The 15,225-nt window shown below is 58.1% G+C and overlaps 2 protein-coding genes across 2 annotated transcripts; both read right to left on the bottom strand.

Moving 5' to 3' along the window:
* Positions 1-155: 155 nt before the first annotated feature.
* Positions 156-3,721, bottom strand: AGBL2 (AGBL carboxypeptidase 2). Its single transcript, XM_057382663.1, has 12 exons — positions 3,592-3,721; positions 3,380-3,505; positions 3,066-3,221; positions 2,859-2,966; positions 2,638-2,788; positions 1,798-2,562; positions 1,558-1,720; positions 1,301-1,427; positions 933-1,209; positions 773-851; positions 605-685; positions 156-497 (listed from the first exon to the last, which is right to left on the bottom strand). Exons 1-12 carry the CDS (start codon positions 3,719-3,721, stop codon positions 156-158), a joined length of 2,505 nt encoding a protein of 834 aa, XP_057238646.1.
* A 1,079-nt stretch (positions 3,722-4,800) lies between these two features.
* FNBP4 (formin binding protein 4) lies at positions 4,801-15,160 on the bottom strand. Its single transcript, XM_057382614.1, has 16 exons — positions 15,002-15,160; positions 14,762-14,842; positions 13,761-13,897; positions 13,440-13,644; positions 13,201-13,351; positions 13,003-13,123; positions 12,506-12,844; positions 12,207-12,417; positions 10,186-10,304; positions 7,985-8,089; positions 7,569-7,702; positions 6,433-6,611; positions 5,972-6,285; positions 5,334-5,864; positions 5,091-5,248; positions 4,801-4,985 (listed from the first exon to the last, which is right to left on the bottom strand). Exons 1-16 carry the CDS (start codon positions 15,123-15,125, stop codon positions 4,895-4,897), a joined length of 3,000 nt encoding a protein of 999 aa, XP_057238597.1. The 5' UTR covers positions 15,126-15,160; the 3' UTR covers positions 4,801-4,894.
* Positions 15,161-15,225: the final 65 nt, after the last annotated feature.

Here is a 15,225-nt window from a genome sequence, read left to right as displayed (position 1 = left end):
GACACCCTGGCGGCAGGGCCCAAGGTAACACCACAGGTGTAGGTTGACACCACAGTGGCCCAGGGTTGAGTGCCAGCARCCTCTGGCCGGGCTGGGGGACAAGGGACACTGAGGAACAGGCAGCACCAGGCAGCGACATGGAGGTGGCAGCATCTTTACTGCCGAGCACAGGCATAGCAGCGTGAAGCCACTGTGGGGACACTGAAGGGACGTGCCTGGTCCCCAGGCCTGCGCCCACTCTGCTGCCACGATGGCCCCAGAATCACTCCCACAGCCGGATCCCGGGAGYGGTCACTGGTGCCACCACAGTGGCSGGAGCTCAGTGGTGGCCGGCGGTGTGACACAGCACTCGTGCCACTGTCCAGCTGATGCCTTCCCATGGTGGCACAGTGGCCATTCCCTGCTCCAGRTGTCCTGGGAAAGGTGACACTGGAGCTTGCTCTGGGCTTCTCTCCACTCTGGACACCAGGAAGAGCTGGATACCTGCGGGTCCTGGCCTGGGAGGAGGAGGGGGTCAGACCCACTTGAGGGGTGGGACAGCACTGGGGACAAGTGTCCCTGCAGGACTGTCCCCTCAGATGGACTGCAGTGGCTCCGGGCTCACCGGGATGCTGGTGTGGCTCCAGGCTGTCCGGCGCAGGGTATTCCTCACTCCCCGTCTCYGCAGGCGCTTCCTCCTGCGTGGCTCCAGTTGTGCCAGATGGCAAAATTGCTAGGACATCAGCACCCTCTGTCACCTTGTGCCACCCTGGCACCCCAAAACTGGTGGCACACGGGAACTCACKGGCAGATCTGRGCTGTGGAAGTCATCTGGATTCCCRTCAGATAAGGAGCTGTCRGAGCCACTGGTGCTGTGTGGAGAAAGAACCACCTGCAGCCCCCACTGGCACCACAGGTGACACAGGATGATGTGGCTACAGGTGGTGACATACCTGGATTCRAGCTCTGAGGGGGACACATCACTCCAGCTGCCTCCAGAGCCTGGCTTGTGGCCCATCTGCCGCCGCAGCAGCGCATCCGCCTCTGCCAGGCACTGCTGGAGCTGTGGGACAGCACCAGTGTCACCACAGTCCAGTGGCACTAGGTCACCCTGGGCTGAGTCTGACCCCACCTTGGCAGGCGCGGGGTCGCAGAAATCGAGCAGAGTGTCACAAAGGAGACGGCCCAGCGACTTGAGGTCCTCCACGCTGAAGTGGAAGCTCCTCCCGCCTGGAGGGGACAGGGACAAGGAAACAAGGACAGCTCCCCAACCTGGGACCACCCCCTTGGGACCGTCCCSGTGGCCACAGCAGCCCCTCACCCAGCGTGGAGCCACTGAAAGCCACCTCCAGCGTGTAGCTCTGGGAGACGCCCAGGCGCCACATGGAGACCCGGCCCGTCCTCTCTTTGCTCTTCTGCACCTGGAACTTGCAGCTGGTGAAGGAGAACTGGGGGGGCCCAGGATCAGCGGGGTCCCAAACCCTTCAGGTTTGGGGTCCCAAACCCCTCAGGAAGCGGCACGGTGGCTGTGTTTCTGGTGTCACCGCAACCCGTGGCTCTGAGGTGTCCGTGTCCCACCTTGTCGGGGGCGTTTTTGCTCAGCATCAAGGGGAACAGGCGCTGGCGCAGCCGTGTCCCGGAGCCATCCCCGCTGGCATCGCAGCCGTACATGAAGACGTTGTTCTTGCGGCTGTGCCCGTGGAAGTCACAGTACAGCAGCACCTCCCGCTCCGCCAGCACCCTGCGTGCGTCAGGATATGGCCACTGGCACCACCGCAGGAGCAGCCCTGTCCCTCCGGTTCCCCGCGCCCACCTCACCTCTGGACCATGGCCCGCAGGTGCCACACGCCAGGGAAGCGGCCGGGAAGCACCATCCCATAGGCCCTGTTGGGATCCCGTCCCGCCAGGGAGCAGCGGGAGTTGCCCACCACCACCCCGTCGGGGTTGAGCATCGGCACCACCTTGAAGACGAAGAGGCGCCGCAGGAGCTGTGCGTCGGCATGGGCACTCAGCAGGAAATCAAGGAATCCCCTCATGGCCCAGGAGCCGCCGCTTTCGCTGGGGTGCACACGGGCGCTCGCCACCACCACCCTCTTGCCGGCTGTGCCGCCAGGGCCGGTGACGGTCAGCAGGTACACAGCGTTGCCGGCCAGGCTGCGGCACAGCGTCTGCACTGTGCAGTACCGTGAGCGCACCGGGTCGGCCGCCAGCGCCCGCAGGTAGCGCTGCAGGTCGGAATAGGTGTAGGGGTAGCAGGCGGCGAAGAAGCACGTGTCACTGTCGTGTGGGAAGCGCACCGTCCAGCTGAGCCGGAACGCCGGCTGCTCCCCCGCACCGCCACGGGAGTAGCGGATRTCGGTCCCGACCCGGCGCCAGCCGATGCCGTGGCTCCGGGCATCCCGCTGGGAATAGAGCAGCGGCTGCAGGCCCTGGCCATAGAGGCTCTTGGGCTTGGCCATGTTGAYGATGGTGAAACGATAGAGCGGCTCCCGACGGGTGTTTTGGACACGAAAGTAGAACCACTGGGTGTGCTTGGCCGTGTACAGGTCCGGTCGCAGCATCAGCACGTACTCGTAGGTACCCCTGTGTGGAGGGAAGGGCTGCGCTCCGGATCCCAGCCTGACACTGTCCCACCGTGCCCTCCAGCCCCTCTCTTACACCTTGATGGCCTTCTGGAGGTTCCCGCTCTCAAAGCGGGACTCGAAGAGCAGCGTGGTGTCCTGGGGACCCTCCAAGGGAGCTGCCGGTGAGGAGAGAGGCCCCGGGGCCCCCCCRACCCGAGCACGGGTGAAGCAGGAGCCTTGGAGTGCTGTGGGGGGGAGCAGGGACAGTGGTGGGGGCCTGGGGAGAGCAAGAGGATGCTGCCCGTGCCCTGGTACCTGGGCTGCAGTGGTAGACGACGGTGCCCAGCTCCTCACTGAGAGTGTCTGGGGCCTGCTCTGCGTCCGTGGCTGGGCAGAAGGGCTCTGGTTCGGGGGGGACCCACTCTGGGAGAGGCGGGGGGTGTCACAGAGACAAATGCCATGGGCACAGCAGGGGTCTGGCACAGGGGCGAGGCGGGGAGAACAGCTGAAGCATTTCCTCACCAATGTGCTCGATCATCTCCTGGATGACTTCACACTCCACAGGCCATCGGGGAGCGGGGAGGGAGAAGAGAGCCCGTGGTTCTCCTGGAGACCTCCAGGGCTGCCCTGAGGGAGCYGGCCTGCTCCGGTGGGGCGTCTGCTCCGGTGCCCCGGGGGCTGCAAGAGCATGGGAAGAGCTGGGGGTCTCCAGTGTGGTGAGGTAGGAGCATYCCCCAAAAGCAAGGCAGGGACAGGGGGAGGCCCTCCCACCACACTTGCTCTGCTGGGAGGATGCAGTACTGGGGGGCTCTGAGGGGCTGCGGGGTCTCACTCACGGTTTGGCTCATGCCCAGGACCTCGTTGCCAGCCAGGGTCGGTACTGCCCCGGGTGGATGCCTTGGGATGCTGCCCGGAGGGGTCCCCCGGGGACATGGCAGTCTCTTCCCTGCCTGTCTTCTGGCCTTGGGGAGAGCAGCGCTGCAGCCAGGGGGCAGGAGGGGACATAGACAAGGACAGGAGGGGACACAGTGACGCGGCCAGGGCTCACCTCGGAAGTAGCCATAGAAGCGCAGGTGGGTGCGGATGAAACTGTCATAGGGCTTCAGGGTCTGCCCCCCACCAAACCCCGCCGGAGCGCCCTCCCCTCCCTGGGCAGCGCAGCGCCCCGCCGGCTCCATGGCTGCCAGAGCCCCGGGAGACCCCSAACAGCAGTGGCAGTGCCGGGGCTGGGCCAGGACGCGGTTGCTGAGCTACAGAGAGGGACGGGGCGGTCCTGGAGCAGAACTGGGAAAAGAGCCAGAGGGATTTCACAGACTCATTAAGGTTGGGTAAGAGCTCCAGGATCATTGAGTACAATCTATGCTCGATGCCCATATTGTCACCCAGTCCAGAGAATGGGGACTCCACCACCTCCCTGGGCAGCCCCTTCCAATGCCTGACACCACTTTCCATGACAATTCCTCCTCCTGTCCAACCTGAATTTCCCCTGGCAGAGCTTGAGACTATTTCCTCTTGTCCTGTCCCTTGTTCCCTGGGAGCAGACCCCAAACCACCCATCAGGGGGCTGCACYCACCTGTCAGGGARTTGTGGAGAGAGAGGCAGGACCCCCCTGAGCTCCTCTTCTCCAGCCTGAGCTCCCCCAGCTCCTCCTGGTGCTCCAGACCCTTCCCCCTGCTGCCTTCCCTTCTCTGGACAGCCTCTCAGTGCCTCTCTTGCCATGAGGGGTGCAGAACTGCCCCCAGGACTGGAGGTGGTTCAGCAGGGCCACAACAGGGGACAGAGAGTGGTCCAGGTCTGTGGCCACCTTAGTGCTGGGACAGCCCGGGTCCCATTGGCTTCTTGCCCACTTGAGAATCCCTGAGGTCATGTTCAGCTGCTCTCACCAGMACCCCCAGGGCCTTTTCCAGCCACTCTTTTCCAAGCCTGGTGCATTCCACAGGGCTAGTGTGACCCAAGCATAGGAGCTGGCCTTCTTCACCCTCACACCTTTAGCCTTGGCYCATCAATCCAGCCTGTCCAGATCCCTCTGMRGAGCCTTCCTGCCCTCCACAATCCACACTCCCTACCCAAGCTCTCATGGATCACAGAGAGTCTCTTGTGCTCCCTATTTCCATCAACCACCTGCCCTCAGCAGAACCAAGACGACACACTTCCCAAACTGATACAATTTATTGGACAATGGTCAAAGGAACTGTACATCTGTAAAAAAAACATCAACCACCTGCCCTCAGCAGAACCAAGACGACACACTTCCCAAACTGATACAATTTATTGGACAATGGTCAAAGGAACTGTACATCTGTAAAAAAAAGAAAAAAAAAAAAAAGAGCAGTGCGCAGCACTGTGCGCCTCATGTGCTTGAGGTGGTTTTCCTTCGCTTCAGCCGCGCACGCCAGTCCTCTGGCAGCGCCTCGAAGTTGGCATTCCTCTCTGCCATGCCACTGCAGGGATAAAGCGASATGTCAGCACCCAGCTGGCCCTCCCGTGGATCCCCCACCTTTACAGGGCATGAGGAAGTGTCCTAGCACCAGCCATAGGGTCTGTACCTCATCAGCTGCTGCTGCTTCCACTCCTCGATGCGCCGCTGGGCTGTGGTCTCCCGGTCCTCCTCRCTGGAGCTGGAATTCTCCTCCTCATCCAGCTCCCGCTGGATACTCTGCCACTTCTTCACCAGTGATGGCATCTTCGTCTTGCCCTTCTTGCCCTGTGACACAAATAGAACTGAGGTGAGTGCAGCTGAAAGYGAGGAGGGGGAATGGTTCCAGCAAGGCACCACCCGTCCGGCCTACCTTGTCCTTGCGCCCCTTCCTCGGCTTCTCCTTCTCCGGTGGCGGCGGCGCCTTGGGGGTGGGCGGCGGGGGCGTCTGTGGGGGTGGAGGGGGTGGCGGCTGCTCGGGTGCAGCGCCCGTGGCGGGCAGGGCTCCCCGTGCCGGGGCCGGCTGCGTGGTTGCCGTGGTGGCCAGACTGATGGGCACAGCGCACTCTGAGTATCCCATCACRGAAGGTGTGGCAGGTCCTGTCACACCCAGGTAGCCAGACTGCAGCCCCAGTGCCGTGGGCTGAGAGCCAGCATGGCCCGGAGCCATGCGGAGGTTGGGACGCCCCTGGATCTCGCTCTGGAGGCGCTGGCGCGGCCTCAGGGAGGCCAAGGGCACGGCYGATGGCTGGTACTTGCCCGTGGCCATCAGGGGCTGGCTGTAGATGACGGGGCAGCTGCCAATAGTGGCTGTGCGCTGCATCAGCCCCGGGCTCATCTCCACGGCTTTCCTCTTCTGCGGCTTGGCCGAGAGCAGCGGAGCTGGGCTTGGATCAACAGCAGCCTGGGAAGAGAATGCCRAGGTGAGTGCTGAGCCAGGAGCATCCTTACACAGCCCTTTCCCAGACTCTCACACTCTGAGATTAGCAGAGCCCTGGTTTCACTGCTCACCTGGCTGCTGCTGGCAGCAGGGCGCACCAGGGACTTCAGGGGAGCATCTTCCTCAGTTCCTGGGGCAGGTGGTTCCTCRCCCCCTTCATCTTCCATCTCCACTTCCTGGATCTCCCCATCTTCTCCGGGTGGTGGGGGTGGCGGTGGAGGTGGCGGGGGTGAGTCTGGGGGAGGCGGAGGCGGCGGAGGCATTTCCAAAGGCAAGGGAGGTTGGAGRACAGGGACAGAGGACTGAAGCAGAGTCCAAAATGGAGTGAGCGGCATGAGAGACGTAGCAGGAACTTGGCCTGAGAAGGATTCTTTACAAAGGGAGCCTGAAGAATACACATTGACATGGGCTTGAACACCCAGCCTACACACTGTGCTGCCTGCTCCTGCCCACAAACTGCCCTGGCCCCCCACACCCCTTTCTGGGGTTAGGACCCCCCACTGCCAGCAACCTCCTGCACCCCCATCYGTACCTGCGGGACGCTCAGTGGGCTCCTCGGCATGCTCTCCTTTGTCTTTGGGAGGTGGCTTTGGAGGACCATCAGGTTTTCTGTCGGTGCTTCGCTGTCCCTCCTCTTCGTCCTCCCCGTCGGGGAACTCCCACTGTGACTCTCCCGAGCGCTCGTTAACATAGAAATAGCGTCTATGCTCCCTAGATCACAAGAAAGAGAAGGAGGCTTCAGCTTCTCTTCTCCGCCCCTGACACTCCRAGGTGGGCCTGCCCACGACAGCAGTGCGCTCTCGCAGGGGAGACCCTCGTGCAGCGGGGCTGCCGCTCTCCCACACGCAACAAACAACTTTGAGGACAGAGGCAGGAGAGGCCCGAGCCGACTCGCTCAAAGCTATTTGCTATTGCTGGCTGCGGGAACGTCGCCCTGAGCCTCCCACTCCGAGGGAGGGGGGGGGGCCAGGAACGCCGGCGACGTCTCGCTAACATCGGGACTTTCAGTATGGCCTTGGCTGAAAGTCGCCCTTCGAGAAGAGGCACCGGGGAACAGCCCAATGGAGGGAAGCGGCTGCCCCCCTACCCCGTGGTGCGCAGAGTTTTTTATGATATTCTTGGTGTCAAACACACAGTGAATGCTAGAGAGAGGGAGCGGATCTGGGAGCTGAAAAACAAAAGAGCAAAGATTTCAAACAAAGGAAAATTAATCAAGAAAGCCAAATAGACAAAGAAATGTTTGGGTCTGACCTGCTGGCAGGAGACAGAAATCTTGTTCTTCATTCCTTCGGTGAGGTGAAGTTTGTCCTTTGGAAGAGCTGTTGGTCAGAAGAGCTGATCCAGAGATCCTGCAAAGTTCACAGAGCTCTCGCATGCGCGACCCCCCAGGCCCGCCCTCAACAGTGCTGGACACTCGCGAGGCACAACCAGCTCTGTCCGTCAGGGAATCGGCTCCGTCGCAAAGCACTGGGCACTCCGTTTGGATCCTCCAGTTTGGCGGCCAGCCCAAACTCTGCGAGTGCCGGATGTTTCTCTGCCTGCCCAGCACTAACAGAAGCCGCTCTCAGTCTGCCAGAGGGACGGCGCCAGCGTCGTCAGGTGGTTGATGGTCACAAATCATGTCTGAGATGTCAGAGATGAAAGGTGAGAAAGGAGGAGAGCGCGTACCTGTCCCAGTGGCAGGACCAGCCTTTAGGGGTGGCGTTTATTTCGTATTGTTTAAGCTGTTCGGCTGCGTCTTGGAGTTTGCGTTTGAGGTAGTTTCCATTGAGAGCACCTTCTCGCCAGTCTGCAATGCGGGTCTAGAGGGCAAGAACCGGGGGAAGCCGGTGAGGTGGGCTGCCAGCGGCCCCGGGGGGGACGGGACTCGAGGATCAGGAGGCTCCCTTCCRGCACGGGACACAGGGGGCCAGGAGGAAGACACCCCGCCTCCGCACCAAGCCACGCTCTCCCCCCGCTGAAGAAGGGAGGGCCCTGCGTGGCRAGGCACCACGTGGCTCACGCAGCACCGGCGCTCGGACGGCGGATTGCATCCGATCCGCTCCAGAACACAAGGCCGGAGCGAGGGGCGAAGGCTCGGTTACCTCTGTCTGCAACAGCAACATGTGGAAGTTGGAGATAGATTGTCTGTTGATGCCCAGGAACTCCAATTTACTAGTCAGAGTATTTGCCAGCTCTCCAATCTGAAACTGCCAGGAGAAAGGGCAGAGTCAAGAGCCGCCCTTCGGGAGCGGCACCGGGTGGCTGCAGCCCTGCGGCTCTTGGGAAACACTGCTCGGGACTGCCTGCAGCCTCTCAGCCCAGAGGGACTGGGACATGCCACCCTGACCCGGCATGCCTGTCACCCCCTCTGTTAAGTCCCACTATGTCCTGCACCCCAGGGACAGAGCAGTGTGGGTGGCTGGGTGACAGCTCCTCCACAGACTGCGCTCGACTCCATGCAGAAGGACAGCATGGGCTCAGGCTGCTCCAGTGCTCTGGAGTTACAGCAGAACCATTGCTACAGCACGAAGTGTKAAATCTGAGAATGTTTCCCAAATAAACGGGCCAGGATGTCATTCCAGGTTCTGTAAATCATGGCTTTCCAGAGGAACTAGCTGGAAAGCACCGGAAAGGGGTAACAGCTCTGGATTTACTCCAGAGGCAGCAGCTACATCAAAACTCAGGTCAGCCCTCAGCGACCACGGCTCCTCAGCCCCAGGGTCCCATGGGAGTATAACTTCAACCTGGGGACACGGGGATCCCTGTGTACATCCCCCTGACCAGGGGCACTGCATGGAAGCAGTCACAAGCCAGAAAGGAATCAGGAGAAGGAATAGGGATGACTGCAAGAGGCATCACCACTGCTTTAAGGAGRACCCCAAAAATGTCTATTTTTAGCTTCACTCCTCAGAAGAGGCTTTGGAACTTCCACCAAAGTTCCAAAGGCAGCATCTGTCTCCAGAGAAGAGATGGGTCAGACAAACAAGCCCTAGAGAAGCCTGAGGCAGGGATATGAATTCCCATGTTAACGTGGCTCTGGAGAAGCCAGGGAACATCCTGGAGCAGAGGGTGACTTGGCAGCGGTGGCCCCGGCGCAGCTCCTGTAACCAGAGATCCCAACCCGATGAGCAAACGGTACCAGTTACCCAGGGAGCCGGCATTCCTCCAACAGCTCTAAGGGAATCCTGCATGGAAAAGCACCACAYGGTCCGTCACAGCGCCCACTGGGACTGGAAGGGGAGGGGACAGCACAGGGGACCACCAAGTCTGGCCCTGCCACAGGCTTTTTTTCTTTTAATTTAAATAAATTCATTTAAAAATCAGGTCTCAAATGAATGCTGCACTACTGAAGAAGGCTCAGTTTTGGTCTGGAAATGTCACATCTCAAAATCATTTAAGGAGTTGTTTTATGGAAGAGATGTGGGATTCTTCACAAGGACAGCACCAAAGCCCTTCCCTTTCACACCAGAAAAATTAAGTGGTGGGAAATAAGGACAGGGATGGGCAACTCTCACTGCAGGTTCCACTCAGGCTCCACCAYGAGCCAGCAATTCCCCATCTGCCACAGGGAGGTGACATTTCCCAATGTCACAGAATTACTCCAGAGCCAAATTTCATCCTGCAGGAGATCTCAGGGTAAGAAGTGACATGTGGACCAAAGGACAAATGAGAAAGATCTCCCCTACTGCTCTGTTACACTGCCCCAGAGCCTGGTGCTCTGCTATAGACCAGGGAATTGATCYAGTGTGGCCAAAGGAGCAAACCAAGGCTCAGAGAAGAACTATCAGCAGGATGCTGTGGAAACCCCAAGGCTTCCCAAGTTTGCATCTAAAAGTAATGCTGGGTGAAGGGCAGAGTGGTACCGTCAGCCTCAAGAAACGGAGAGATTACGGACGAGAAGTCTTCAGCCTGGAAACAGGACGACTGAGCGGGCCAGGGACTGGAATATCATTATTGGTGAAAACAAAGTCAAGATCAAATTGGTTGTTCTCTGTCACAACAACACCCAGGGCTCAGTCTTTGCCCCCCCACACCCTCCTTTGATCCAAGCTTTTGCTGCTGAATCCTACTGGAGAAGGGGTATTGTCCCAGTCCTGCACAGCCCTTCCTTAACAAGCTGTTCCCACAGCCACACCAGGATATGAGCTTTAAAAGCTTCAGGTGGGTCAAATCCAAAGCCCAAAGCTCCAGTGGTCATAGGGAAGAGGTGGCTGGGGAGCCAGCGCGTCCCTTGTCCCTGCTGGCAGCTGGAGCACCCATCACATCCCTCATCTCATGGACATGCACCTCTGCCTCTCCATACCTTTAGGTCCTGCTCCTCCTCTTCCATTTTTGGAGCCCCTTGTGATTTTGCTTTTTCCTGGGGCTCCTCAGATTCTGCCGCTTTGTCTGAGCTCGGATCGGTTTCTTCCATGCTCGGGGCTGCAGAAGAAGGAAGGACAGGTCAGTCCTTGTCCCACCATCACCCTGGCAGTGCTAGCAGCTGCCTGGACACTACACCCAGAACCAAAGCCAATGTGGGATAGAGCTAGGACCCACCGGAGCCAGCAAAAGAGCCTGAAATTAAAAAGGAGAGAAAGTCACTGCTCTGTGTTTTGATGGTGGGGATCCTTCCAGAAGGATAACATGGGAAGGGGAGGATTGGAGCTGCTATAGTGCTAAGTGGCAATGAGGCAAGGCCTGGAATATGGGGCATCAGGGAAGCAGGAAGACACTAACCCCCAAAATCTGTCAGTTTAATAATCTGTCAATAGSAGCTACTAGGTATTAAAGAACTTAATTATCAAAGACTGAAGAGTTAATTATCAAAAGCTGCCAAGCCCAGAAGGCTTTRCCTCCAGATGACTAACTCATTGTCCAAGCAACCAATTCCAGGGAGGGAAGTTTGTGACAGAATCCCACAGCCCTCTGGTGAAAGGAACCCCAATTTCCAGTATGTCTTGGTGCTGGAAGGCAGGATACCACCCTAAATCATGGTCCAGCAGAAGGGTACTCAATTTAAACTGGTTATTTTTGAATGACACTCGCTGTTCCCTAGGTTTAGGTGGAAACTGGCACTGCTTGGAAGAGATGGCTTCAAGGATATTTGGAAAGCCCTCTGGCTTTCCAAAACCATTAATTTTCCTACGGAAAAAAGACATCACTGATTTAATGGCAGAGTTGTCACCCAGCTCATGCCCCTGCCCGAAGCAGAGGTGCCTCAGGGCCCTGCACCTGGGATGGCACAGGCAGCTCCTATTCCAGCAGGACACAGCCTGCTCCAGGCACTTATGTACCAGTTTTTCCTTGGAAAAGCAGTTTCGTTAAGCTTTTTGTCTTAAAACAGGCACACAAATCTGGTGCTGGGAAGGGATTGGCACATCCAGAGAAAAGGAGGCACAGGGRGACYTTCTTGCTCCCCACAATGCCCTGACAGGAGACTGGACTCAGGCTCTGCTCCCASAGAACAAGTGACAGGACTAGARGAAACAGCCTTAAGTTGTGCCAGGGAAGGTTTRAGTTGGATATTGGGGAAAAWTTCTTAATGGAAAGGGCTTTACAGCCCTGGAACAGGCTGCCCAGGCCGTGGTGGAGGGATTTAAAAACCACATGCATGTGGCACTTGGGGATATGAGTTAGYGGTGGCCCTGGCAGTGCTGGAKGAACAGCTAGACTCCATGACCTCAGAGGGCATTTCCAACCTGAATGATTCCACATTCTCCTRTCTGGGAGTCCCAGATCTGCTATGCACAGTGTTCCTTAAAATGCTAYAGCTGATGATTTTGGGAAGCATAGCTCTGGAGGATCTAACAGCACGAAAGGTAGCTGTGTATGACCAATACATCCACACATACCTGGAGTCAAACGAGCCCCACAGGAACTGGGGCTGCCTTGCCACAAGGGCTGTAGTTACGTTCAATACGCAGAGTGTGGGACCCTGGAGTGGTTCCAGGGACACTTCAGCTGTCTGGAATTTGGTATCAGGCAGCTCAGAAACAGAACTTCAGAAGTGGAATGTGACAATTCCCAGTGTACCACAGTCTGGATTTGTGATGTTGGGAGGAACTGGAAGGCASTGGGATGTGAGGCAGCTGTTATTTGTGTTCTTCTCCCAAGAAACCACTGAATACAGCACTCTYCTCCTTATGTGGTTAATTAGGATAAAGGAGAGAATGCAGCAAAGGAGAACAGCTTATCCCAATGAGGCTGGGCTGTGACACAGCTACCCCTCAGCCTGTCCCCACCCGGCACACGTACCTCACAGCCCTTCCCAGCTTCGCTCTGTGGGTCTTCAGGGAAAGGAGACCCCCTGCTCCTCCCTCTGAATGGAGCCTTTCCAATTACCTTTTTCTCCYGCCTCCGGGCTCTCCTGACCCATTTTGCTGGAGCCTCGACTGGCAGATTCGGGGCTGGCAGCTCCCACAAACAGTTTCCATTTCCCTCGCTTGGAGGCCAGCCTGCGAGATGCATCCTGCGAGGCTGACTGGCTCCCATCGGAAAGCGGGCTGGAGCCCGAAACGCTGCCGTCACCTTCCTCCAAGGCACGCAGCTCTGCCTGCCAAGACATGACATCCCAGTTTATTCCCAGCAATGCTGTGGCTACATATGTGACCCCATTCCCAGAACAAATGCCTCCCCCTTACCTTCTTCCTCTCCAGCACCATCTCCAGCTCAAGCGTGTCCTGCTCCTCTTCCTCCTCCGCACTCTCCCCTGACTGCACCACACTGCACAGATCCTCCTGCCCTGTGTCTTCCAGGGGGTCCCTGCTGGGCTCTGGCTCTTCGGGGGCAGCCGGTGTTTCTTCCRTTTTCGCCTCCTCTTCCAGAGGTGGCTCAACCTCCTCTTTGCAGATCACCTTCCTCCTCCAGCGCTCCTCTTCCTCCTTCACCACGTCGGGCAGGAGCGGGGCCAGGAGGGCAGCAGCCACTCCCTTCCTCTCYTCCTCGCTATTGGAGAGAGCCTGCACACCCTCATTCACTTCCTGCAGGATGAGGATCCTGTGAGCTTTCTGCCAGTGAAAGAGCCCATGCTGCCAGGCCCCTCTAAGGGCTGCAGATGGAGCAGAGTATCCCACTTGCTTCCAAGGAAGCCCAAGGAGGTGCCTACAAACCCCATGGCAACAGAACCCACATGACTGACCTTCTTCACTTCCCGCTTGCCGAGGCCAGTCCCACGGCCAGCACTGCTTGGGGTTCCCTTCTCCTGAGGGAACGGCTCCGTGGCTGCCACAAAGCTGCCGTTGGTGCCTGCCACGGTGTTGCTGAGGAAGAAGAGARGGAATGAAGGCTGGGATTGGGACAATATCCCACATGGCAACATTCTGGAGGTTTCACCCACCTGTGCTGGTAGTGCTGCAGGCCCTGGACCTGCGTTGCCAGATACTGTGGCAGCTCCCAGGTCACCTCATTGCTCTGCGTGTTCCAGTAGTAGTAGCAGCCCGTGTTCTCATCCCACACCTCCTGCCAGTCGCCCATCTCCAGCTCTCCCACTGCAGGGGCAACAAGGACAGCCTGTCACTCCCTTCTCCCAGTGCCCCATTTGTCAGCACCCCTTTTGGAGATGGGAATGGCAGTCACCTCCAGCCAGAGAGCACTGGGTGTCGTACTGCCACTCCGGGGCTGTTGCTGAGCCTGCGCCATTGGCTGTGCCCGAGGATGCACCCGTGCTCGAATCCTTCGGCTCGGGGCGGGGGGGAGTAGGGGGTGGCACGGAGGAGGAGGAGGAAGAGGAGGCAGTGGTGGGCTCAGCGGGCTGTGGAGGGGCCGTGATGGCATCGATCTCCTGTAAAAACAGCATCACACTATGAGCTTCAAATCCCGAGCTGAATCAAAGTTCTTAATGGATGGGGACAATGCCTGGGACTCCTCCCTCCCAAGGAGACCCCCCATGGCACTCACAGCCAGGAAGTTTGCCAGGGTGCTGTCGATGTCAGAGGAATTGCTGCCGTTGGCATCGGCAGAACGGGCCGGCTTCTCCGGGGTCTCACCCTCCTCATCATCGCTGTCAGCATAGGCACCCAACAGGCACAAACCTCCTGCAGAACACACAGTGAATCCTCRGGGGAGTCCTCTGCAGGGCATCAGACCCAACTCCCCACTGTCAKCCCAGGGGGAACAGCCCCTGTACAAGTGGCACAGTCAGCTTGGGGGGAGTCAGAGGAAGAATCAGCAAGAAAATGCACTTAAGCATGAGTAATTGCTTCTTGGGAAATAACAGAACAATTAAAATAATTAAAATGGAGACAACTCCAGCCCCAAAGTGAACTATTTAGGAAAGGGTTAATTATCTTCCTTTAAACATAGTACTTAAAGGTGACTAATTGCTCTGTACTAAGAATAGGGGGTTATRGAGAGAGAGACACAGTCCCACAAAAAAAAGCCCCAAGATTTAGACAAAAATCTCAACACTTAGGACAAGGAAACACATATTTAGCACCTCTAAAAACAATTTAGAACCTCAAAGCCCCCYACTTTTAGGACCAAAACTCCAGATATAGATTAAAAAAAAAAATCACACTAGGGACCAAAATCCTATACTTAAGACCCCAATCCGTCCACGTTTAAGATCAAAACCACTAAACTTAGAACAAAAAGCCACTTCTATGATCAAACCCCCCACATTTTAGACTTAAAAAAAAAAAAACAAACCACTTTTGTGGTCACACGGGACCCAAAAAATAGTATTTGAGAATCAATCCCCCCAAATTTAGGACAAAAATTTACATTTAGGATCAAAACACCCTCATTTAAAGACAAAAGGTCCCGTTTAGAAACAGAACACACCCATTTTTTTTATCACTGTTGTGCAACAATGGCCGCTTCACCCCTAAATCCTGAGATTCTCCCACAATATTTTTAGGAGATTTAATCCCGCGTCTCACCCCAGGGCGCTCCCTTACCTGTGGCCTTGACGGCGGCGGGAACAGGAGGCGGCGGATTGGGAGGGTTGCGGGGTGGCTCCGCCACCGTCTCGGGCTCATCTGCGGGGCAGAAGCGTCAATTACGGGGAGCTCAGGCAAGGAGTGTCGCGGGGGAGGGCAGTTCAGCGTCCCCCGGCCCGTTAGGCCCCGCTAGGCCGCACCAGGCCGCGCCCCGCCAACAAAGCGCCCCTCACTTCCACCCGCCTTTCGCCGCCTTACCCGGTTCGGAACCCGAGTCGCCYCCCTCGCTCGCGGGTCCCGCCGCCTCGTCGCGGCGCGGCGCGGGCGGGGAGAGCTGCAGGATGGGCCGGCGCCCGGGAGCGGCCCGCGCCTTCTTCCCCATGGCGGCGGCGGCGCCTCAGGGCTGCGGCCGCGCGCGCCGTGCGCAGCGGCGGTGACGTCACCGACGGGGGCGGGGCTGTGCGAGACACGCCCCCCAGGGG

Source organism: Malurus melanocephalus, unplaced genomic scaffold, assembly GCF_030028575.1.
Source record: "Malurus melanocephalus ecotype Western Australia unplaced genomic scaffold, MMel_1.1 scaffold_577, whole genome shotgun sequence".
Classification (NCBI taxonomy): domain Eukaryota; kingdom Metazoa; phylum Chordata; class Aves; order Passeriformes; family Maluridae; genus Malurus; species Malurus melanocephalus.
This window is presented reverse-complemented; position numbering and strand designations above follow the sequence as displayed.